The 25,081-nt window shown below is 44.6% G+C and overlaps 3 protein-coding genes across 3 annotated transcripts in view; all 3 read left to right on the top strand.

The window, feature by feature from the left end:
- The window catches only part of LOC142069119 (butyrophilin subfamily 2 member A1-like), a 206,338-nt gene that overhangs the window by 56,614 nt on the left and 124,643 nt on the right, over positions 1–25,081 (top strand). The gene's annotated exons all lie outside the window — the stretch shown is intronic.
- LOC142069192 (butyrophilin subfamily 1 member A1-like) lies at positions 239–16,951 on the top strand. The gene is made up of 8 exons (XM_075119702.1): positions 239–509; positions 1,464–1,583; positions 3,246–3,593; positions 4,235–4,516; positions 5,441–5,538; positions 12,187–12,202; positions 12,940–12,972; positions 14,760–16,951. The coding sequence occupies exons 2-8, from the start codon at positions 1,484–1,486 to the stop codon at positions 15,275–15,277; spliced, it is 1,395 nt and encodes a 464-aa protein (XP_074975803.1). The 5' UTR covers positions 239–509; positions 1,464–1,483; the 3' UTR covers positions 15,278–16,951.
- LOC142069118 (butyrophilin subfamily 1 member A1-like) overlaps positions 20,656–25,081 on the top strand; it is a 31,463-nt gene continuing 27,037 nt past the window's right edge. Inside the window, exons 1-2 of the mRNA XM_075119497.1 lie at positions 20,656–20,782; positions 23,649–23,996. Of these exons, the coding sequence (XP_074975598.1) occupies positions 20,716–20,782; positions 23,649–23,996 (415 nt within the window). The 5' untranslated portion in view covers positions 20,656–20,715. The remainder of the gene's footprint in view (positions 20,783–23,648; positions 23,997–25,081) is intronic.

The raw sequence follows: 25,081 nt of genomic DNA, 5'->3' as shown, positions 1-25,081 counted from the left end.
CCTGAATCCAGGCCTGATTTCAGAGAGAATCTGCTTCCTGCTTTTGCTGAATCTAATAAACTAAATAGAAAAAACAACAACCAAAAACAACATTCCCCCCCACAACAACAAAGTCCCTTTATGTTAAATTTTAATATAAAGTTCCGGTCCCCCCCCCCCCACTAGCGGCCCCGCGGGACTGGGGCTGTGTCTTTAAGAGGAGACTCTCCCCCCCCACCCCCACCCCGGGACAGGGGTTGGACTGAGGCAATTTCCAGTTTTACTTTCACTGTCCCCGGGCGAAGGCTGCGAGCCCAGCGCACGTTTATCGATCGGAGCAAACCCCGTTTCTGTTCACAACCTTCCCCGGAGAAGCCCCGAGACAAAACTGCAGCTCCTCGATCGCCAGAATGAGCTGAGCCGCCTCCGTGACCGACGGGAACAGGCACCGAGCATGGGACTGTCCCAGCCAGAGGAGCCAAGTCTGGCCACACCCGGGAGATGTTAAACTTCTCAGAAGACCCAACCAGGTGGGTTAATTTGCTCCAGAAGGACTGTTTCTAACGTCTAATGCACCAGCCTTATTGCTGGGACAGATTATTCAAAACACAAGGAGTAAATAATCCTGTGAGAATTTGTTTCTCTCTTTCTGGGAACTTGACAGTACATCTACGTTCAAAGTGAGGGACTGTCACATACATTGCGGATTGTTTTCACAGCAATGTAACACGAGACTTTTACAGCTTGTTGAATTCGTCATTTCTTTGTTTTGCTGAATTTTATTCAAGAGCAGTGGGTCCAAGACTGTTCTTGGGAGAGATCTGTAACTTCCTCTATTTTGAATACAGAAAATTTCCTGCACCAAACCCAGCGGCCATCAGTCTAGTTTTCTGCCTCTGCTGACGTGGCAGTTTCCCACTCTTGGCCCCATGTCCGCCACCAGCCTCAGCCCCTTGGCCCCTGTCTGTGTCCCTGCACCCCTGGAGACACAGCCCTGGTCCCAGCCCCAGCTCTGAGGGGAGGGGGCGGAGGCCATGGAGAGGGGTAAGGGGGGCATGAGGTGAAAAGTTTGGGGGAGTTTCACTGGCTTTCAGCACCCACACTTTAAAAACTGTTCAAGTGCCACTGCAGACAACACAAGACAACACACGAATCTTTCTCTCTCTCACACACACACTTTCTCATTCCTTAAAACTTTTTTCTCCATTGATGGAATTACTGCCAACTTCTCCACTGTTCTGACTTTCTTTTTTTAATGTGGATTTTGTAGAGATGGGAAAAAATCAGGCCCATAAAGGAAACACACTTTCCATTTTAATGCAATGGCTGTTCTCACTCCAAATATGAGGGAGTTCACTTAACAATGCATTTGTCCCTTTTTTATTCACTGTGCCTTCTTTAATGTTTGACTTTTTAATAATTTAATGTTAGTCAGTGTTATGCTCACTATGGAAAGTTTTTTCCTCCTTCTTCCTGTTTTCTAGGTCAAGTTACAGTGAAGAAGATGAAGGTTCTCTCATTCTGCCACAGCTCCAGAGCCAGCTCTCCTCTCCCTGGGTTTATTGTTTTCTTCCTTACTTCTTATGTTCACAAGATGGAATCAGGTAGGAATCCGCACTGTGTCTGCTGAATCTTAGGGGATTAATTTAAGCCCCTGAAGTGCCTTAACAACATGCTTCACTCAAAGTCAGTGTAACAACTCACAGTGTATAAACTTCACCCCACAGCAAGATCAGCACCTTCATTATTCAATTTTTGCCCTGATTGTGTTGCTCCTGGGTGATTTTATTTGCTCCTGGGACAGTGCACAGGTCTGTTTCTTCACACAAGTATTTTTAAAAGATTGTCAAAGATGCCCAGGGAATTCGGAGGACACTTATTGAAGAGTTTAATAATAAGAATAAGAAATAAGAAAATCAAATAACTTAGTGGGTTTCAGATGTAAAAAAAAACCAAAAAGATCAGAGCCATAATTTGAGACTAATGTGCACAAAAACAAAAGAAAAACCAGAATATAATGATGTTGCGTGACTTTTTTTTAATTGGGCCTGTTAGCTAATCCATACATGTTAGGTGTAGTACACACTGTATTATTAGGCATTATATGCACAGTAGTCCCATAATATACATATGGGAGAGAGAGAGGGAGAGAGTTGGGAAGTTAACTTGAATGTTTTATGTTCTCCCCACAATTCTGTTCACTGATATTGAATATCCCACTTTACAATTCTGAAGTTAGTGTTCACAATAGAAAATAGGAAGCCTATCAAGGCCATGAAAGGTGTATCCTAGCAGTGGTTGGGATGTACCTCTACACCCACCTGGTTTGGAATGTGGTATCCAAAAAAAAGGGGTTAAGGAAGGTACCGAACAACAAGTTAAGGAACTGATGGGTTGGGTCCCAGGTGACGTATAAAGTGCTTTTTCACTTGTAAACAGCCACGGTATAAGTGGGTTTGTGGGGACATGCTGTGAGATAAGAATTGCTTCCCAGGAGGAGGGTATGGATGTCTGGTTTCCGAAGTGCACCGTTTTGTCTTTAGGCAATAATGTTCACAAAGTCTGGTTATTTGGTCTCTTGAGCATGTGAAGTATTGAACCATAATAGCCCCCAAATTGGCTCTAGCAATAGGGCCATGCCTCAGGAACACCTTGGTGAAAGAACACCAAATATGGCTCACCAACCCTACTCTTATTCCTGCTGAGGCCCAGCAAATTTCATGGCAATGTCAGTAAGCGTGTCAATTTGAGAGCACTCAGAAAAACGGGATGTTGAATAGTAAGTTTATTTCAACTATACACTGAGCATGTCCATACTCAGCTCTCTGCCTCAGTTTCTCTGATGTGTGACTGTGACATGGACTGAATACACTTGTCTTCAGCTTCTCACCCCATGTCAGCACTGTGTGCCTCTGTCATGCACTGAACCTACCAATTCTCAGCTCCCCACTCTCCGTCCCATGATCTGTGTCTGGGTCACGCACCAAGCTTGCCTGTTATCAGCTCCATGCCCCATCTCAGTGCTGTGTGCTGTGCCATACACACAGGCTGAGTATTCTTATAACAGAGCCCCAGTCCAACTGCCCATGAGCGCTGCTTTCTCTTAGGCATTCAGGCTGAAATGTTCCATGCCAGGTGTCTGTCGCTGGCTGAAGTTTTTGGAAAGTTTATCTAAAATGGAACCTCTTGACTGTGTCCTTCATATCAAATTGACATTTTCCTCTGACCTGCTTTTTGTTGTTTTTGTTGTCCTGGTGGATTTCCAGCAAAGTTCACAGTGATTGGACCTCGTGACCCTGTCACTGCCATCCTGGGTCAGGAAACTGTGTTACCCTGTCACCTGTCCCCCCAGATGAGCGCTGCAAACATGGAGGTGAGATGGTTCCGCTCTGCGGTTTCAACCATTGTGCACCTGTACCGTGATGGGAAGGATCAGTATGAAGGGCAGGTGCCAGAGTATGAGGGAAGGACAGAGCTTTTGAAAGCCGGACTCACAGATGGAAATGTTCCCTTGAGGATTCTCAATATCAGACCCTCTGATGAAGGACAATACCACTGCTTTGTTCAAGATGGTACTTTTTATGAAGAAACCGTATTGGAACTGCGGGTAGCAGGTCAGTAACTTGTGTCAGTTTTAACTGTGTGTGGTCTGCAGGCTTTGTTCTTTCCTATCACAACAGCTGTGACTCCTTGCTTGTGAAATATTCTGCAATAACACAGTGTATCTAACTTTCAGCAAACAGCCACTTTCATACTTGGGAAAATATGCTGAAAACTTTCCCAACGTGTTATTAAACACATTTTCAGGATGGGCAAGGCACTTTCTTGCCCAGTCTTGATTGACTCCCAAAGGGGTCTTTAATTAAGAGGGAAAGGCCTTCTGGACACATAAAGCCTTCCAATTGCTCTGCAGTCGTTTCTAGGATGTGTGGCTAAGGTGGGGCTGCCAGACTTTTATGGCCTTCTTATGGGTTGGTTGTTATGTAGGGGTGTAGTTAAAATCCAATGCAGCCTTATTTGCTGAGACTCTATAGTGGTGACGGTGGTGATGGGGAGCTACATATTAACCACTCTTAGACAAGACTGAGTATTCATTTATCCCTTCATTTATCCAGTATTCATTTATCCCTTCTCCTGACTACCCCCGTGAACAAGTGCTTTCTAGTGTGAGTAAGGGATCCACAAACTGTCCCTCATCCCTTCTGCTTTATAAATTAATTCATGGAATTGAAACCTTTATGTGTTTTCCCCTTAGGTCTGGGCTCTGCTCCTCTCATCTCTGTGGAGGGTCACCAGGATAGAGGGATCCGGGTGGTTTGTCGATCAGCTGGCTGGTACCCAGAGCCTGAGGTGCTGTGGAAAGATTTCAATGGGCAGCGTTTACCATCACTCTCTGAAACAAAATCCCGTGGCGATAACAACCTGTTTGAAACAGAAACTGTTCTCATTGTAACAGAACATTCAAACCAAAACTTGTCCTGTTGCATCACGAACACCGTTCTCAATCAAGACAAGGAATCAGCCGTTTATATAGCAGGTCAGTCACCATCCAAACCCCACACTGAACTCACCACCACCAGAAACCAAACAAAACATAGGAAGTAAAGCACGGAAACATCTGTGGTGGATATTTCAGAATCCACGTACAAACACAGAAAATAGGAGACTGGTATATTTACGGGATCACAGTTTAGGTAATTTGATTCCCTTAGTTGTGAGTTTTCAAAAAATCAGAGTTTGGGATTTCATGTAAATTTAATGTGAAGTCTGACTTTCCTGATACTAGCCTGCACACATGTATGCACACACACAAAAATCTTCCAGCATTTTTTAGGAGAAATTTTCACTCAATCCACTGACACAATATGATCCTGTAACCTTAACTTCACCTCAGTGATTTTTTTGTCATGTGGCTTCTTTGTGATCTTGTTGCTGCACCAACTCATTGTTCATTGCTTGTTGTGGGAAACGTCACCTACGTCATGTGATGTTTCTAATGACATTCAGTTGGACTTGTGCTTCTTACATCACTTTGGTCAAGATCCAAAAATGGACTCATTTTACCCTAGTGTAGTGGTACGGTGGTCGTCCCTCCCGCTCTGGATTGGAGGGAGGCCACACCGCCTCACTATACCACTGGGATTGCTGCCTAGTCTCAGGGGAAATTAGCAAACCGATGTTAGCATCCCAACCGGTGTAATGGGGCTGAATCCCAAATAGTCCAGGGGTTCTGGCCCTTAGGCAGGAACAGGGCCTCCCTGGAGTGTGTATGCTCTGGCCCTTAGGCAGGGGCCAGAGCAAACCCAGCGATCTACACATTTTTGTGTAGTGTACACATGGCCATTCTTTCACTCTTGTCTTGCACAAATCCTGCTGGGCACCATTTATGTATTTGTATGAAATAAAAACATCTGACTGTAATCAGCCAAATTAAGACAAGTTCTGGTGTTTTGTTTTTCAGATCTCTTTTTCCCCAGGGTGAATCCCTTGATGGCGACTTTGAGTGTGATCCTGGTGGTTTTGTTTGCTTTCATTGGCCTCACTGTTTATCTCTTCAAAATGAAAGGTAAATATCAGAGGAAGAAAAATACTGTAATAAAGATTTTGTTCTAATAAATAAATTAGAGCAATTTAGGAATTTAATATTAAAAGAAGGTGTGATCTGCTGACCTTGTCCTGTATAAAGAAGAAGAATGCATGTGAATTTATTGATAGAGGGTGGTGGGGAGGGCTGTGGGGGGGAGAGCGGAAGAGGACTGTGTGTGTAGGGGGTGGGGAGTAGAATAGGAGAGAGGAGAGTCTTGGGCAATAGAACTGAGTCAGAGAATCGGATCATAGCAGATACATCTGTGTTCTGCTTGGTCCTTCATCTCCCTCTGCTGCTAGTTCTTAGGAGATTACCACTGTCTGTCTCTGGTCCCACTTGAGAGAAGGTTCTGCAAAGCCTAGCTTCTCATATTTGTCCTTCAAATCTCTTTTCTGCTAATAAAGTGTAGTGCACCCGGACATTACAGTGAGAGGCCCTGTAGAAATGCCCTTGTGGTAAATCAGTAAAGAAACACATTTCTTCCTCAGTGAGGAAATTAAAAAATCAGACCCACTGTCACATAACTCTGTCCTTAACCTGCTGAACTTCATCCATAAAGAATATCTGCCTGATTTCCAAATCAATCAGACTTCCTTCCTAATGAATTGTGTACCTATAGGAAGTCGTCTTCAAACACTTTTAATGAAGCAAGGAGATGATATTAATTTACATTTATTTCTGTACTTTTCAGCGAAACTTACTGAAGAAGTTGGTAAGTTTCAATTTCCCTTTTTTCCACAAATACAGACTTTGACCAAGTTACACAATTGCATATACGCTTGTTGGTTTCTCGGATTTATTTTTATTTCTGTGTGTTTGTTGGGTGGGGGAGGGTTAGAATGTGTAACAGGCTGGACCATTTCAGGGCCTGTTTGGATGTTTCCAAAGACCCTTTCCCCTTAAAAGTCCTTTGAATTAGGGGGTTAGGTCAGCATAGCTACGTGTACGAGGAGTGTAAGTTTTCAATGCAAACCAGCCTCAGTCTCAGAGTCTTTGAGAAGAATCTATAGAGATCTGGCTTGTCAATGAAGATGTGCTGAAATGGGAATTTTCTGCATTATTTTAATGAATTTTTTGTGCCTCAGTTTCCTCTAATGTGACATTGCTATCCATTGGGGTAAAAGGACTGTTTGCTCTCAGGGCAGGCTAGAAGACATAAGTCTGGGTGCTGCTTAGTTGTCTGGGCCTTAGACCACATATCGATGGAGCATCTGAGAAAATAATGGCAAGTCCAGTCACCAGGGAGTGTAGCATCGATTAAGTGAATTCATGACAGAAGTTTAAGAACAGCTGAACCCCATGACAGTATTTATCTTCAGCCGCTCCTGCTGCAGTCAGCTTGTACCCAGGGTCATGCATGGGGGGAGGGGGGTCAAGCAGAGGCACAGGGCCCCAAATAATCATTGAGGGCACAGAGCTTCTACAACCCCAGGGCTGCAGAGGCAGGGAAGAGTGACCTGCTGCCAGGGCCAGGGCGGAGGCAAGGTAAAGCGAACTCCTGCTGGTGTGGGGGAAAGAGCAAGCTCCTGTGTGGGAGGGAAGAGTGCTCTGCCAAGGTGGGCATAGGGGAAAGAGCAAAGTCCTTCCCTGGCCAGAACAGTGAGGGGAGCGAGCTCCAGGGATGGGTACAGAATGTGCCCCTCCAAAAGGGGTCAAATTTAAATTTCTGCACACATCCCTGTTTGTACCTGGTCTGAAGGGCCCTTGTGAGTGGCAGAGGGTCACACGTTCTCTTCCTCACAGTGGTTCTGTTGCAGAAATCAGCTCCTCTGAGTTCCAGCAGCCTTTTTGCTGGTTGCGGCCCCCTTCCTGTGACAACTTCTCTCTTTTGAGATCATTTCCTCCAAGTGGAGCAGGCCCTGCAGGAATGAGGCCACTTGAGCCCAGAGGAGTTTTCGTCTTTTCCTGACTGGGATGGGGCTGTGCCCCAGGACAGGGTGTGTTAAACAAGTTTAATAAAATTTGGGGTAAGTCTAAATTAGATAAACTTTCCCTTTTGATGGGGAAGCAATAGAAACAAGGAAGTTGAGTAAAAATAATCACCCAGCCTTAACTTTGTATTGATGATAATGAGAAATAACACATAAGGCAAGAAAAGCTCATAAAAAATTTATACATATTTCTGTTTATGTTTTAGTGAAACGAGATCTAGAAATTGGTAAGTGTCATTTTCTTCCTTCTGAGAAGAAATTTTTTGTACACAATTGGATCCCCCTATAGGAGCGTGATAGGGTCATCGGTGGGTTATGTGACCTAGTGGTTAGCACACTTAGTGCCCCCTCCCAGTGGGCAGATCTTGCAGTCCTGGCCCTCTTTGAATCAGGAGGGCAGGGAGGTGGGCAGTGGAAAGGGAGCCTGGGCCCACCCACTCTTCTGGGCTCTGAGCCAGGGCCTTAGGAGGGTCAACAATGTCTGGTCCCCAAAGTTGTCTTCCGAGTTACCCTCCCTGGGTCACTTCCAACCAACTGCTGGTCTCCCCCGGTTCCAATCCAAAATAAGGTGAAAAGAAAAAGAAAAGGCAATGAAACCATCAGCCCTGATGGGGCTAAGTATATGGTCAGTCCTTTGTCAGGAGCCTTCAGGGCAGGTCTGTCCTCCTCCCCAGCCTCTCCCGTCTGAGCTGGGTTGCTCCCTTTCCAGCCCTCTCTCCAATTGAAGCATGCTCTGCAGGGCTGGATGGGCGGGGCTACCTGGGCCCAGTACTGTCCTTTCCCACGTGAGACGCAATGTGGGGTTTGTATACTCCCTCGCCCACCCTCCCTCTCAGACCCTGGGCTGGGGTGTCCTGGGGCCAGTTCATGTCCCCACCATCCTGTGAAAAAGAAGTCCACGCTTTTACCACCCGAAAGCTGTATGGCTTCATTGAGTGAAGCCACTGAATAATGCCTGGATTATGGCCTGTCATTGAGTGCAGCCAGTGGATTGGTGCACAGTCAGTTACTAGGTGGAAGGGCTAACCCTACAAGTAAGGGCATCAATGGCTCATTTCACCTCCAGGGCCTCCTTCTTGATGACTGATTAGGCTACCTCCTGTGGAAATAGCTTCCTGCTGGGATAGAGAACAGGGTGTTCTTCTTCTCCCAATGCCTGACATGGGTGCAGTGTCCTTAACCTGGTCTGTCAACTGGGCAGCCATGGTAGCAAAGTCTGGGATGAACCGTCAATAGTATCTTGCTAATCCCATAAACCACCGGACTTGCTACTTTGTGAAAGGGAGGGGGCAGCCCACTAAGAATTTTGTACCAAAGGTCGTATCTCCCCCTCCCCCACTCCGCCCCCCACTCCCCTGACATCCTACCCTAGGTAAGTGACTTCTTGGGTGGCCAGCTGACACTTGGTTGGGTTAGCCGTCAAACCCGCCTCTTTGAGAGCCCCAGATACCTCAGGGACATGCTCCATACGCTCCGCCCAGCTCTCCCTGCAGATGATGATATCATCCGTGTAGGTGGCCGTGTCGGATCCCTGCAGCCGCAGCACTCTGTCCATTGGCTGCTGGAAAGTGGCAGGGGCCCCATGTCGTCCCAAGGGCATGGTTCTAAACTGCTGTACTCCATCGTCGGCAGATTGTTTAATTGTTGTGGAGTTGTTTGCTTTTACATTTACCCTTTTTATTTATTTTTGCATTATTAAACCTGGTTTTTTTTTGGTTGCTTACTTGTTTTTTATGATTATTCTCATGGGGGGAGGTAATATGAATTTATAAAATGGGGGAAATGACTAACCTGGATAAGTTTCACGCAAAAAGCTAATTTGATTAACTGGTAAGCAATAGAGTAATTGGGTTTGTTTAGTTTGGAGAAGAGAAGGCTGAGGGGGGACGGGATAACAGTTTTCAAGTACATCAAAGGTTGTTACAAGGAGGAGGGAAGTAAATTGTTGTCATTAACCTCTGAGGATAGGACAAGAAGCAGGGGCTTAAATTGCCATGAGGAAGGTTTGGGTTAGACATTAGGAAAAACTTCCTAACTGGCAGAGTAAGTAATAAATGGAATAAAGGAGGATGTGGAATCTCCATGTTTGGAGACTTTTAAGAGCAGGTTGGACAAACACCTGTCAGGGATGGTCTAGATAATATTTAGTCCTGCCACGAGTGCAGGGGATTAGACTTCCAGTCCTAGGATTCTATGATTCTAACAGAATCACAGAGTTTATGAGCAGAAGGGACGACCAGATCATCTAGTCTGACCTCCTTAAGAGGCAGCGGAATAGAAAAAATTTCTAAGCCTTATTTATCACATTGATGATAATGAGAAATAAAACATAAGAAAAGGGAAACACCTAACAAACAATCTGTGTATTTCTGCTTCATTTTTAGGCAAACGAAATATAGAAATTGGTAAGTGTCATTATCCTTCCTGTGACAAGAAATTTTTTGTATGAAATTGGATCCTCATGTGGGAGTTTGTTTAATTGTTGTGGAGTTGTTTGATTTTCAATTGAACATTTACAATTCAGTTGCAACATTTAACCTGTTTTTGTTTGTCTGCGTGTTTGTTTTTTTATTTATTATTATCTTTTGGTTGAGGGAGGTTACAGTAACGTGATAAAATGTGGGAAGGAGACACTAAATTGGAGAGATTTCACACCAAAATTTAATTTGAAAAACTGATAAACAATAGAGTCACAGAGTTTAAGACCAGAAGGAACCACTTGTCCCTCTCTTGTCTGACGTCCTGAAGAAGAGAAATAAAACCTAAGAAAAGGGAAACGCCTAACAAATGTATATATTATTTCTCTTTAATTTTTAGACCTACGAGATAAAGAAATAAGTAAGTGTCATTCTCCTTCCTCTGACAAGAAACTTTTTGTACCAGTTTGGATCCTCATGTGGAAGTTTGTTTTCAAATGGAACTTTCAAAATTGTTGCAATATGAAATCTTTTATGTTTGTTTGCTTGCTTTTTATTATTACTAGAATTATTTTGGGGGCAGACAGGGGTTTGTTTTGTAATGTAACTTTAATCAATGTGGGGAAAGACTAAACTGAATGAATTTCACAGCAAAAGCTAATATGAAAAATTGATAAGCCATAGAATCATAGAGTCACACAGTTTAAGAACAGACGAAATGACTGGATCCTCTAATCTGAACTCCTCCAGCGGAGATTGAATAGAAAAAAATATCTCTCAGCCTTAATTTTCATATTGATGAGAAAGCGAAATAAAACATAAGAAAAGGGGAAGTCCTAACAAACAATATGTGTCTGTCGGTTTGATTTTCAGGCAAAAGAGATACAGAAATTGGTAAGTGTCATTATCCTTTCTCTGACAAGAAAATTTTCATACCAAATTGGATCCTCATGTGGGAGCTGGTTTAATTGTGGTGGGGTTGTGTGCTTTTAAATTTAACTTTTACAATTTTGTTGCAATATTAAACTTTTTTTTGTTTGCTTACTTGCTTTTTATTATTATTCTTTTGTGGGGGGTATTGTAACTTAACAAAATGTAGGGAAAGACTAACCTGGATAAATTTCTTGCAAAAAGTTAGTATGAGAAATTGATGATCAGTAGAGTCATAGAGTAACAGAGTATAAGACCAGAAGGGACCACTGGGTCCTCTAGTCTGACATTTTGAGGATGAGTTTGATGTCTTTCAGCCTTCACAGTCATATTGGTGATAAAGAAAACTGAAAAATAAGAAAAGGGAAATGCTGAACAAAAATATGTATTTATTTCTGTTTAATTTTTAGACCTACGAGATAAAGAAATAAGTAAGTATCATTGTCCTTGCTCTGACAAGAACGTTTTTAAATGTAACTTTTAAAGTTCTTGCAATATGAAACCTTTTGTTTGTTTGCTTGTTGCTTTATTATGAATGATTTATTATTAATTATTATTATTTTCTTCTTCTTCTTCTTCTTTTGGGGGAGGATGGTGGGTTGTTTTGTAATGTAACTCTATACTATCTGGGGAAAGACTAAAGTGGATAAATTTCACACCAATGAAAAACTGAGAAGGAATTAATTATAGAGTCACAGAGTTTAAAACCAGAAAGGGCCACTGGATCCTCTCACCTTACTGTCCTGAAGAGGAGGTTGAATAGAAACAATCTCTCAGCCTTAACATTAATATTGATGATAAAGAGAAATAAAATATAAGTAAAGGGACACTTCTAACAAACAATATGTGTATTTCTGTTTAATTTTTAGACAAACGAGATATAGAAATTGGTAAGTGTCATTGTCCTTCCTCAGACAAGCATTTATTTATTTTTGGTATCAAATTGGATCCTCATGTGGGAGCTTGTTTCATTGTTGTAGAGTTGTTCAATTTTAAATTTAACGTTTACGCTTTTGTTGCAATATGACATCTTTTGGTTTCTCTCCTTTCTTTTTATTATTATTCTGGGAAGGGTTACGGTAATTCTGTAAAATATGGGGTAATGGTAAATTGGAGAGATTTCACACCAAAAGCTATTTTGAAAAACTGATAATAGAGTCACATAGAGTCACAGAGTTTAAGACCAGAAGGGACCACTGGGCCCTCTAGTCTGACATTTTGAGGATGAGTTTGATGTCTTTCAGCCTTCACTGTCATATTGGTGATAAAGAAAGCTAAAAAATAAGAAAAGGGAAATGCCGAACAAAAATATGTATTTATTTCTGTTTAATTTTTAGCCATACGAGATAAAGAAATAAGTAAGTATCATTGTCCTTGCTCTGACAAGAAAGTTTTTGTAACAAAATTTGATCTTTGTGTGGCAGTTTGTTTAATTATGGTGGAGATGTTTGCTTTTAAATTTAATTTTTAAAGTTGTTGCCATTGGAAACCCGTTTTTGTTTGTTTGCTTTTTTACTGTCATTCCTTTGGGGGATGTGGGTGGTTGCTTTTTCATGTAACTTTATAAAATATGGGGAAAGACTAAACTGGATGAATTTCACACCAAAAGCTAATTTGAAAAATTGGTAAGCAATACAGTAGTAAAGTGGGTAGTGGCCAAAAAAATATGGCCCGGGAGGAATTGTCAGAAGGCTCTGGTGAACTATCAGCCCCTGAGATGATTAACCTCCCTCCACACTGCAAAGTGTGGGACGTAACCAACCTGAATTAAAGTGGACCCTGGGCAATAGCCTGTACCCAAAGTCTTGCCAGCTAGCCTGGGTGTAAAACACCACCAAACTTGAGTCAGAGTTTTTGGGCTTGCACAAGTAACAGTTTGGGGAAGCAGACAAGTAAGATCCTGGGCTAACTCTGCAGTGAAGATCCACCCTGGGAGAGAGACACTCATGCGACCTAATGGAGGTTCTGATGCTTTACATTTTAGTATATGTCTGGAAGAACTTTCTTTTTCCATCAGTCATTAGTTTGTACAATATTGAATCATGCAATACGTGTTCAGATCCGCTCTCATCTCTAATTATGTGGCTGGTTTTAGGGTGGAGAAGATCTGTGGCACCTACAGAAGAAGGTAATTTAAGATCATATTTTATCAATGTCCAAATATCTGTTCCCATGAGGCAATGTGCCCCTTTTTTCCTTGAATGTGGGGGTTGATGTGATCGTTCAGGGCAGACCTCCCCAGCACCCTGCATTTCACTGCGCATCATGAGGCAGGGTTTGTGCCTATGTCCTACCACACCATACTGAATCGACATCATATCGCATCTACTCTTCCTTCCCCTCCACTGCCAGCATGTGCGCTGCACCCTGCAGAGATCTGTGACCGCAGCTCCTACTCATTGTACAGATCCAGTCCACAGCCACTTCTCCAGGGGGAGTTTGTTTAATCTTCCTGTGCTGATGGCTGATCTCCAGTGTCTCCCTGTTTCTTCCTTCATCTTTTTCCCATTGAAGAAAGCCAGGAGCTCTGCAGTGACCCCACACTGACGGGGTGAGCAGGGACTGTGTCTGTGTGAGACCCTTGCTCCAGCCTCAAGCCTTGATCACAGAGAAGGGTTCCCTTGGATCCATTATAAAGATGTAGGAAGCTCCTGTGATCAGAGCTGTGAGCTTGTCTCTTTTCTCTTCTCTCCATCCATCGTGACCCAGGTATGCTCCTGTCTCTGGTAAACAGGACGTCACTTCAGTCTCCACATCACTGGCATGACCCTCTCCTTATTTCCACCTGCCACCTGTTCCACACATCCTCCTAGTGGCGGATTAGCCACTGGGCTAACAGGGCCTGTGCCCAGGGGCCCCAGCCAATTGGGCGGCCCCAGAAAAATGGACGCCTCTGGGCCCCAACCTGTTCTGCCTGCCCAGCAGTCCTGCCAAGGAGCAGGGTCAGAGCTCAAGGGCTTGCCCCACTCCACCCACCTGGCACTTCAGCCGGGGAGTGAAGTTGGGGGTGCAGGGGCTTGCCCTGCTATCCGGCTGGAGCGCCAGGTGGGCGGAGTGTGGCAAGCCCCTGTGCCCTGACCCCATTTCCCTGGAAGAAGCGCAGGGGGGGATGGCGGACTTCAGGGAGAAGAGGTCGGGAGAAGCCCCCACTTGCTCTGGCCCAGGGCCTCACAAAACCCTAGTTTGCCCCTGCTCCCCCCACACGCATTGCTTCTGCCTCGTTCCACCATGAACCCCCTTCAGTGGTGCTGACCCCTCCCTCCCCCAGGCTACTGGACCTTTGTGCTGTGATTGCTGCTGAGCAGCGACATTCTGGGCAGGTTCAGTCCTGGTACCGTGTGGCCTGTTGCTGTCCGAGCTGTGACATTTCAGAGCAGGCCGGGTGCAGTGGGGAGGCCCCACAGCAAAGTCCAGCACAGGGGGAGCTGGGCCACAGTGAGATTGAAGGTGGGGTGCGGGGAGGCTCTGCCAATGTTCACTGAGTTGTACCATCTGCTGGGGCTGCCAGAGTCTCTTGTCCCCTCCCTGGGGAGAGGTGGGCGCAGGAGGGGAAAGATCCTTTCACTCCATCACGGACCCGTCTCTGCATTGGGGAGGGAGCTTCCCTCTGGGGTTTAAAGCTGGTTCTTGCCTCCTCTGTTCCCTCCTCAATAAAAACTTCTGACACCTTCCTGGCTGTGTCTCTGCCGCTGGGAATGGAGCAGCCCCAGCAGAGGGAGCTGGCAGCTGAAGAGAAAAAGACTGAGGAAGTGCAGTGACATCCCTGCTCAGTCTTAGGAGCCCAGGACAGAGGCAGCTCCCTGGGATCCAGGCCTGTCCCAGCCAGAATAGGGCTGCTGGGGAGTGTGAGAAATGGTCCCAGCCTCCCCCAGGGCTGAGCTCTGCCCCTAACGCTCTGATTCTCTCTCTTCCTAGTGAATGTGACGCTGGATCCAGACACGGCTCAGTCCCAACTCGTCCTGCCTGAGGATGGGAAAAGTGTGAGATGGGGAGACACATGGCAGAATCTGCCCGACAACCCTGAGAGATTTGATTCTCGGGCCTGTGTGCTGGGCTGTGAGGGATTCACCGCGGAGACACATTGCTGGGAGGTGGAGGTGGGGGATGGGGAACTCTGGGCTGTGGGGGTGGCCAGAGAGTCTGTGAGGAGGAAGGGATGGATCAGCCTTAGCCCTGAGCAGGGGATCTGGGCTGTGGGGCAGTGCGGGGGGCAGTTCCGGGCTCTCACCTCCCCTGAGGCCCCTCTGCCCCTGAGCCAGGTCCCCAGCAGGATCCGGGTTTGTCTGGACTGTGACCGGTGGCAGGTGACATTTAGTGATGCTGGTGATGGGGCCCCGATCTTCACTTTCCCACCAGGCTCCATCCCTCGGGAGAGAATCCGACCCTGGTTCTGGTTGGGGGTGGGGGGATCAAGGCTCAGCTTATGTCCCTGAGACAGCGGGTGGAATATCCCACTGGGGGCCCCAAAATCAGCCTTTCTATCCTCGCATGCCCTAGTCTTTATGACTGTAGAGGACTTCTGGCTACCCAACCCTCTGGCTCCACATCTCTATGACCCCTAGAATCTCCTCCCTGCCCTCCCTGCAGCCTCAGGGACGGGAGGGGGAGGAAGAAGAGCCCCTTGGAGCTGCCAGAGGGCCCTGAGAGGCAGATGTGGGGGCTGGGCAGGAGGTAGAATGAACAATCGGGTTGGGGACAGGCAGAGGTGAGGGTGGTACAGAATTAATCAATCAGGGTTTTGGGAGAAGCTGGAAGCTCTGCAGCAGCAGGGAGCGTTTTGTACAGATCTGTGTCCTTAGATCTCATTGGGGCAGCAGGAGGAGAAGGGATAAAATCAGGGGAAAGAATGGAGCAGCCAAGGGGGATGATCTGTGGGAGGGAGGAGAGGAGAGTGGGAGAGGAAAATAAACAGGTATCACAAGTGAGGGCTAGAAAAATGCTGAGTAGAAAAAGAGACAATGAAGGAACAGGGAGAAGGAAAGGGAATGTGAGAGGGACACCTACAAGATCTCTATCAAGCTTTTTTACAACTACAATACCCACCTGCGGAAGTGAAGAAACAGATTGATAGAGCCAGAAGAGTTCCCAGAAGTCACCTACAACAGGACAGGCCTGACAAAGAAAATAACAGAACGCCACTAGCCATCACCTTCAGCCCCCAACTAAAACCCCTCCCACGCATTATTAAGGATCTACAACCTATCCTGAAGGACGACCCAACACTCTCACAAATCTTGGGAGACAGGCCAGTCCTTGCCTACAGACAGCCCCGCAACCTGAAGCAAATACTCACCAACAACCACATACCACACAACAGAACCACTAGCCCAGGAACCTATCCTTGCAACAAAGCCCGTTGCCAACTGTGCCCACATATCTATTCAGGGGACACCATCACAGGGCCTAATCACATCAGCCACACTATCAGAGGCTCGTTCACCTGCACATCCACCAATGTGATATATGCCATCATGTGCCAGCAATGCCCCTCTGCCATGTACATTGGTCAAACTGGACAGTCTCTACGAAAAGAATAAATGGACACAAATCAGATGTCAAGAATTATAACATTCAAAAACCAGTCGGAGAACACTTCAGTCTCTCTGGTCACACAGTCATCGACATGAAGGTCACTATCTTACAACAAAAAAACTTCAAATCCAGACTCCAGCGAGAAACTGCTGAATTGGAATTCATTTGCAAATTGGATACTATTAATTTAGGCTTAAATAAAGACTGGGAGTGGCTAAGTCATTATGCAAGGTAGCCTATTTCCCCTTGTTTTTTCCTACCCTCCCCCCCAGATGTTCTGGTTAAACTTGGATTTAAACTTGGAGAGTGGTCACTTTGGATGAGCTATTACCAGCAGGAGAGTGAGTGTGTGTGTATGGGGGTGGGGGGGTGAGAAAACCTGGATCTATGCTGGAAATGGCCCACCTTGATTATCATGCACATTGTAAGGAGAGTGGTCACTTTGGATAAGCGATTACCAGCAGGAGATTGAGTTTGTGTGTGTGGTTTTTGGAGGGGGGTGAGGGGGTGAGAGAACCTGGATTTGTGCAGGAAATGGCCCACCTTGATTATCATACACATTGTGAAGAGAGTGGTCACTTTGGATGGGCTATTACCAGAAGGGGGGGGGGGGCGGGCGGAGGGTGAGAAAACCTGGATTTGTGCATCTCAAATAAATTGGTTAGTCTCTAAGGTGCCACAAATACTCCTTTTCTTTTTACCTTAACTCTGTATTTCTTGGTTTTCAGAAGTTTGAGTTTTGTTGAACTCAGACCAGGTGGGGGAGATAAAATCTTTTAGGGGACCAACTCCTGTTGTTGAGAGAGAGGAGCTTTGGAGCTACACCGAGCTCTTCTTTAGGTCTGTGTTGCTGGAAAGCTTGTCTCTTTCCCCAACAGAAGTTGATCCAGTAAAAGATCAAACATCCTCCACCTTGTCTCTCTCATAGACCGGGGCCAGCACGGCACAGAGCAAATCACTTCTGATGACCTTGCTGTTTTGGAAGGTCACGATCTTCAGTAGGAAACTGTCACTTTATGTTAACAAAAGGGGCTTTGTTGTTGGTTGCGGGGGGGGTTTGCCATTTATGATATTCAGCAAAAGCTTTTCTCTTTTTGAAATCCGGACTGGGCTGAGAGTCCGCTGTTCAGGTGACCCAGTTACCTGAATCCAGGCCTGATTTCAGAGAGAATCTGCTTCCTGCTTTTGCTGAGTCTAGTCAACTAAATAGTAAAAAAACAACCCCAAAACAAACCCCCTCCCGCAACAACAAACCCCCTTTATGTTAAATTTTAACACAAAGTTCCGGTCCCCCCCCCCCAACTGGGGGCCCTGCGGGACTGGGGCTGTGTCTTTAAGAGGAGACTCTCCCCTCCCCCGGGACAGGGGTTGGACTGAGGCAATTTCCAGTTTTACTTTCACTGTCCCCGGGCGAAGGCTGCGAGGCCAGCGCACGTTTATCGATCGGAGCAAACCCCGTTTCTGTTCACAACCTTCCCCGGAGAAGCCCCGAGACAAAACTGCAGCTCCTCGATCGCCAGAATGAGCTGAGCCGCCTCCGTGACCGACGGGAACAGGCACCGAGCATGGGACTGTCCCAGCCAGAGGAGCCAAGTCTGGCCACACCCGGGAGATGTTAAACTTCTCAGAAGACCCAACCAGGTGGGTTAATTTGCTCCAGAAGGACTGTTTCTAACGTCTAATGCACCAGCCTTATTGCTGGGACAGATTATTCAAAACACAAGGAGTAAATAATCCTGTGAGAATTTGTTTCTCTCTTTCTGGGAACTTGACAGTACATCTACGTTCAAAGTGAGGGACTGTCACATACATTGCGGATTGTTTTCACAGCAATGTAACACGAGACTTTTACAGCTTGTTGAATTTGTCATGTCTTTGTTTTGCTGAATTTTATTCAAGAGCAGTGAGCCCAAGACTGTTCTTGGGGGAGATCTGTAACTTCCTCTGTTTTGAATACAGAAAATTTCCTGCACCAAACCCAGCGGCCATCAGTCTCGTTTTCTGCCTCTTGACTGCAGGGAGGGGGTGAATCCTTTTGTTCTTGTAAAAAATACAATTATGCTCACAATCAATCGAAGCAGAAAACTGCCTCCTTTTCTCCTCCTGAACTCAGTGGGAAGTGAGCATGTGCCTCAAGTTGATCCTGTGTTGAGGAGTGTCACTGAGTAGGGACTTCAGGCCATACTAAAAAAGGGAAATGTATACGTTGTGTAACAAATTATCTCCTCCTGTGTGAAAAGCCATTCAAGGGGCAATATCATGAAGAAACCTATCGGAGTACAGCTATTTACCAATTATGTTTTTGTTTAAAACAATTTTGCTTATTTTTCAAATTTCAATCACGTATTATTGAACAAAAAATTAGATTTTAGTTTTTCTTTTTTTCAGTTTTCATTTTTGCTCCCTTTCCTCCTTTGAGACAGGATAAGGGATGGGCGAATAAAATGTTTTTATTCCATTTGATAAAGGTTTCTCCTTTTGAATCAATTTGAAATATTTTTTTTAATTTAGCATCATTTCATTGAAAAATTAGAAACGTTAAAATAATAGGAAAACATCAGTTTTTAAAAAAAAGTCCAAAAGCCATTTTCTATTAAAAAAATTATTTTTGTTCAAACATTTTTGACCAGCTGCAGTGTTGTCAACTCTCATAACTTTTTGTGATTTTTATTTTAAGTCTCACAGTATTTGGTAATTTTCTGAAAGCCCGAATGCTCTAGTTATGAATTGATGTGAGAATCTCAGATTTCATTTCAAGTAAACATGAATTTCTAGCTTTTATGGTTGCAGGGGAAAGTTTAAGATTAAGACCTGAGTGCACACTCGGGGCTCAGAAACCAAATGGCAAAAAATAGGAACTCAAAATGTATTTTTTAAAATATTGATTTTAAGTCAATCACTTATATTTTTTGACCCAATTGTGATTTTTTTTTCAATTATGTGTGTGCATGATGGGGAGGGAGGAGAGGATTTTTTGGATTGATTTTCATAAAGAAACAAACATTTTAAAGCACAAAACAACCACAACAATTTACAACTTGCATATGTTCCCAAATACCACATTCTTCATGGATGCTCTAATAAAATTAAGGAATTATGCAGTTTTACAGCTTATCAAAGGTACAAGACCAGACAATCATAGGCATGGGAAGCAGGGGCGTGGGGGGTAGTACAGCGTCCCCAGGTTTTACATGGGGCTCCACTCCCGGTCCCGTGCCTGGGGCTCCCTTCCTGGCCCCGCATGTGGGGAATCCACTTCTGGCCCCATGTCCGCCACCTGCCTCAGCCCCTTGACCCCTGTCTGTGTCCCTGCACTCCTGGAGACACAGCCCTGGTCCCAGCCCCAGCTCTGAGGGGAGGGGGTGGAGGCCACGGAGAGAGGTAAGGGGGGCACGAGGTGAAAAGTGTGGGGGAGTTTCACTGGCTTTCAGCACCCACACTTTAAAAACTGTTCAAGTGCCACTGCAGACAACACAAGACCGGACAATACGACACAGACCGAACACGTTAGGGTGGGCCGGCGTTACACTGACTTTTGATTTTTGGATACTGTGGTTGGCAGTGCTGCTGCTCTGTTTTTGAAAGAGACAAACAAATTTCAGCTGTCTTCAATTATTCATCCAATCCAATGTATCCCACCTATTAATGTAAATCTTCAAAGTGCTGTCGTTCTTTGGCAATGGGGTCTGAAGGAAATGTCAGACACTCAGGGTGGATGAAAATTCATCTTTAAAAATGATTTTTTAAAAGAAAATTTAGATCAGAGGCTTTTCTTTAACTTGGATTTTTTAAAATTAGAAATTATCTTTCAAATTAAAATTATGACAACTGATGCTAAGGCATATATGTAATGTATAACATTCAAGCAGTACATGTTTGCTGGAGAAGTTTTAAAGAAAATAAGATCAATGAAGTGGTGGAACCAGAATTTGTTGAAGGGCTCACCCAGCGTTTGACAGCAATAGCCTCTTCTGCAAGTGCAGAGAAAATATTTTATTCATTTCAATGTACCCAACTAGCTCAGTTCAATGACTCGTCCATTCAAAATTGAGAAACCAGTTGGGAGTTGAAAAAGCAGGAAAGTTAGTTTTTCGCTTCCAACCTATCATTAAAAACAAGGTGTGAGAGGATGAGGTCTACCAGCTCTAAAAGCTTGAAGGACATGGTGACCAGAAACAATCCGTTCAATTCACTAACTACAGATAATAGTTCCTTTTTCTAACAAATCAGATTTGAATGCAAAACATGTTTTGGTAAAGTATTTTTCTCTTCCCTAGCCTGTTGTCCAGATCAAGTTACAGTGAAGAGGAAGGTTCTTTCATTCTGTCCTAGCTCCACAATGAGCACCTCTCTGCCTCATTTGGTCATTTTCTTCATTACTTATCACATTCACAAGCTGGAATCAGGTAGGAATCCCACTGGTCCTGCTGCTGGTTGTAGGATTTGTTTCATCGCAGTGATTTATAAATTGTGCCTATTCCACTCCTTTGTACAAAACTGGGGGGGAAAAAAAAAACCGAAAACCAAAACAACCCCCAAACCCACCCCTAAAACAAATTTCAGATTGGCTCAATATCAATAAATAAGTCTCCACTTCCTCCCCAGCACTTCTGGAGGAGTAATTCTCCACCCGCTGCATATGCGGCAACGCAGTTTCTCTATCTATCTAGATACTTATATCATTATAGTATCTGTGTGTGAGGCTGTATGGAATATGGGTGACCATTTATAGTAGCATTGATACCAATATTACAAAATCGCAATAAATCTTATACAAGATATGCCACAAGAAGTAATTCTACTGCTCTACACTGCGTTGATTAGGCCTCAACTGGAATATTGTGTCCAGTTCTGGGCACCACATTTCAGAAAAGATACGGACAAATTGGAGAGAGTGCAGAGTAGAGCAACAAGGATGATTAGGGGTCTGGAAAACATAACCTATGAGGGAAGATTGAAAGAACTGGTTTTGTTTAGTCTGGGAAAGAGAAGACTGAGAGGGGACATGTTAACAGTTTTCAATACCTAAAAGCTTGTTATAAGGAGGAGGGAGAAAAATTGTTCTCCTTAACCTCTGATGATAGGACAAGAAGCAATGGACTTAAATTGCAGCGAGAAAGATTTAGGTTGGACATTAGGAAAAACTTCCTAACTGTCAGGGTGGTTAGGCACTGGAATCAATTGCATAGGGAGGTTGTGGAATCTCTGTCATTGCAGATTTTTAAGAGCAGGTTAGACAAACACCTGTCAGGGATGGTCTAGGTGGTGCTGGTCCTGCCATGAGTGCAGGGGGCTGGACTTGATGACCTTTCAAGGTCCCTTCCAGTTCTATGATTCTATGTAAGGTATCAGTGGAAAAAGCATGATTTGCTAAATATGATAAGCTTGTTTATCGGTATGTATCATCTTTGTATGGTGAGATATAAATATGTGTGGTATATTTGTGTGTCAATCTTGTGCTGTGCATTTGGGTGACACCCCCAGACAGTCCAGCATTAGCACTATCCGGCCCACTTGATGGCCCATCAAAGGCAATCAGCTGTAGAATGAACCATTGAGAGAAGCCCGGAGCTATGAGTCAGCAGGACATGTAGACAAGTATCAGAGAGGTAGCCGTGTTCCTCTATATCCACAAAAACAACGAGGAGTCCAGTGGCACCTTAAAGACTAACAGATTTATTTGGGAAAAGCTTACGCCCAAAATAAATCTTAGTCTTTAAGGTGCCACCAGACTCCTCGTTGTTTTTCAGGACATGTAAGGACATGCCTATGGACAGGGGACTCCAAGTACCTTTTTATGCCCATGTGCTGTGAGTTTGTGTTTGGGACAAAGGATGTACACGCCACATGGCAAAGGATATAAAAAGGCAGCTGCATCTTCTCCGTTTTGTCTGCAGTCCTGCTTCTCGCCTCTGGAGTAACTTCCCTACAAATTGAAGCTTTGAACAAAGGACTGATAGACCCATCCAAGCTCTGGATGTGTTCCAGAGGAACTTTGCAAGCTAGCAAATTCACCAGTGCTGCTAAGAACCTGATATATGGATTCTGAAGTCACTTTCTTTCATCTAATCTATCTATCTATCTGATTGCTTTGACCATTTAGCAACTCTCTTCTCTTTCGTTCCTTTTGTTTTCTAATAAAACCTTTAGTTTTAGATACTAAAGGATTGGCTGGCAGCATGGTCTTTTGGGTAAGATTCAAACTAGTATTGATCTGGTAATGTGTCTGGTCCTTTGGGGAATTAAAAGAACATTTTGTAAAGTGAATAGAGTTTTAAGTAATGTCTCACTGTACTGAACCTATTCGCTGATTGGGAGCCAGAGATTGGAATGCAGTAAAGGGGGCTGTGTGATTTCTTTTCTGATATCCAGTGTAGGGGATCAGGAGCACAATTTGTGACTGGTTGGTGAATCTAACTATAGTGTAAACCACCAGTTTTGGGAGAAGCTGCTCTCCTTTTTGCAGCCTTCCCTGACCTTGGCATTTCCACTGTGGGCTGCCCTACGCACCTCGGGTCACGCTGAGCATCCTAGTTCACATGCTTGCATCCTCTGTGACACAATCCTTTCTCAAACACCAAGGCAACCTGGCCTAAAGCTGAAGTGATTTGGCTCAGTGAGGCCAAGGCACGTGGGTCCCAGAGTTGAAGACCCTTTACTGAAAATGTCCTGGCAGTGACCCCGTCTCACTAAATACAGGTGGAGGGGGGCAAAGGAGGTTAACTCAAGAACCTCAGCTGATCTCAATGAAAATTGTGTCCTCATACGAGGTGAGAGGTGGTGGTCTCCAAAGAAGCCGGGTCCCAAAACATTCGGGTGAAATTCTGGGAGATTTCTGTTGACTTCAGTGGAGTCAGGATTTCATCTTTTCATCCTTCTCATATTAAAACCAATGCTGAGAAATCACATCAGAAATATAGTGACGGGTCGGAACAGATCACAGAGCTCAGGTACACAGTGCATATACTCAGGTCACCCTGTCCGTTCACGGGGCACTGAAATGGCTCTGTGGCATGTCAAACTAATATATGGGGAGTAACCAGTGACACCTATACATGAGCTGGCCTGTCACTTATTAATGTAACTCTTCCCCCCCACCCTTTTCAGTTTTTTCTTATTGTGCCAAATTTTCAATGTTCAGGCTGGAAATTTGCATACCACGTGTCTGCTCCAGGCTGAATTTTTGGAAAGTTTGAACCTATTGAATGAGTCATGATTATATTTTATTTTCTCTCTGAGGTTGTTCTCTTTTTGCTTTGGTGTATTTCACAGCTGAGTTCAGAGTGATGGGTCCTGGTCACCCTGTCACTGCCATTGTGGGTGAGAACATTGTATTACCCTGTCACCTGACCCCCAGGATGAGCGCTGAGAACATGGAGGTGAGATGGTTCCGATCTGAGTTCTTTTCAGTTGTGCACCTGTATCATGGAGGAAAGGATCAGAATGGAGAGCAGATGCCAGACTATCATGGAAGGACAGAGCTTTTGAAAGATGGCATCCAAGATGGGAATGTTTCCTTGCAGATTCTTAATATCAGACGCTCAGATGAAGGACAATACCACTGTTTTCTTCAAGATGGTCCTTCTTATGAAGAAGCCCTATTGGAACTGAAGATAGCCGGTCAGTTGCTCTAGTCTGTATTATCTCAGCCTGGGCTGCAGTTTTTGTTCTTTTCTACTGCAACGACTGTGACTAGCAACTTGTGAATTATTTTAGAGTAACACAGGGTGACTAGATTTCAGCACACAACCACATTCAGACACTTTGGAAAATATGCTGAAAACTTTCCCAACGTTTTATTAAAGACATTTTCAGAATGGTCAAGAGATTTCCTTTCCCAAAAGATGTTCTTGACTAACTCCAAAAGGAGGGAGAGAAAGGAGGGAAAAGACTTCTGGACAAATATGGGCTTGGTTTACACGAGAAGAGTAGGTCAGCTGAACTAGGTCACTCAGGGGTGTGAAAAACACATGCCCCATGAGCGACAAAACTAAGCTGACCTAAGTCGCCATGCAAGCAGGGCTGGGTCAACAGAAGAATTCTTCTGTCAACCTAGCTCCTGCCTCTCAGAGAGGGGTGTCACCTGTGACACCAGGAGAAGTCCTGCCCTTGGTGTAAGTAGTGTCTACACTGAAGCACCACAGAGGTGAAGCTGCGCTGCAGTAGCCTCTCACGTGTGGACGGCCCCTGGTCTTCCAATTCCTCTGCCGTCGTTCTGAGGCATGGCTAAGGTGGGACTGCCAGGTGTACAGGCCTTCTGACGTGGTCACTACTGGTGATTATTTAGGAGTGCAGTCAAAATCACTTGCAGCTTTCTCATTGGCTGAGGCCACATAAAGGTGGGGGAGGGACAAGTTAAGTATTTACTGCTAGCAGATGAGGCCGAGCGTTTGTGCCCTGCTGCTCTGACACAGGAATCATGGAGCCAGTTAGATTGATTGATTGATTTAAAAAGAGAACAAACAAAATGTTTATCCAATATACTAAAATCTGGCTTTTTGAAAAATTCATATTCCACTAGGTATTTAAATGAAGTGGCCAGATTTCCAAAGGTGTTCAATGCTCCCTTGCTTTTCGGTGGAGAGGACAATATCTCTCCTTATTCAGTGAAATTATTTTAAATATTTGTTCACATGTTTTCCTGTGTCCATGCGTATTGGGAATTCATAGAATCATAGAATCATAGAATATCAGGGTTGGAAGGG

Source organism: Caretta caretta, chromosome 14 (genome assembly GCF_965140235.1).
Source record: "Caretta caretta isolate rCarCar2 chromosome 14, rCarCar1.hap1, whole genome shotgun sequence".
NCBI classification, from domain to species: Eukaryota; Metazoa; Chordata; order Testudines; family Cheloniidae; genus Caretta; species Caretta caretta.
This window is presented reverse-complemented; position numbering and strand designations above follow the sequence as displayed.

Coding starts and splice junctions, on each gene's coding strand:
- LOC142069192 (XM_075119702.1), top strand. CDS start 1,484: ATGAAGGTTCTCTCATTCTGCCACAGCTCCAGAGCCAGCTCTCCTCTC. Junction 4,517..5,440: donor ATCAGCCGTTTATATAGCAG/GTCAGTCACCAT, acceptor TTTGTTTTTCAG/ATCTCTTTTTCCCCAGGGTG. Junction 12,973..14,759: donor TGTGGCACCTACAGAAGAAG/GTAATTTAAGAT, acceptor CTCTCTTCCTAG/TGAATGTGACGCTGGATCCA.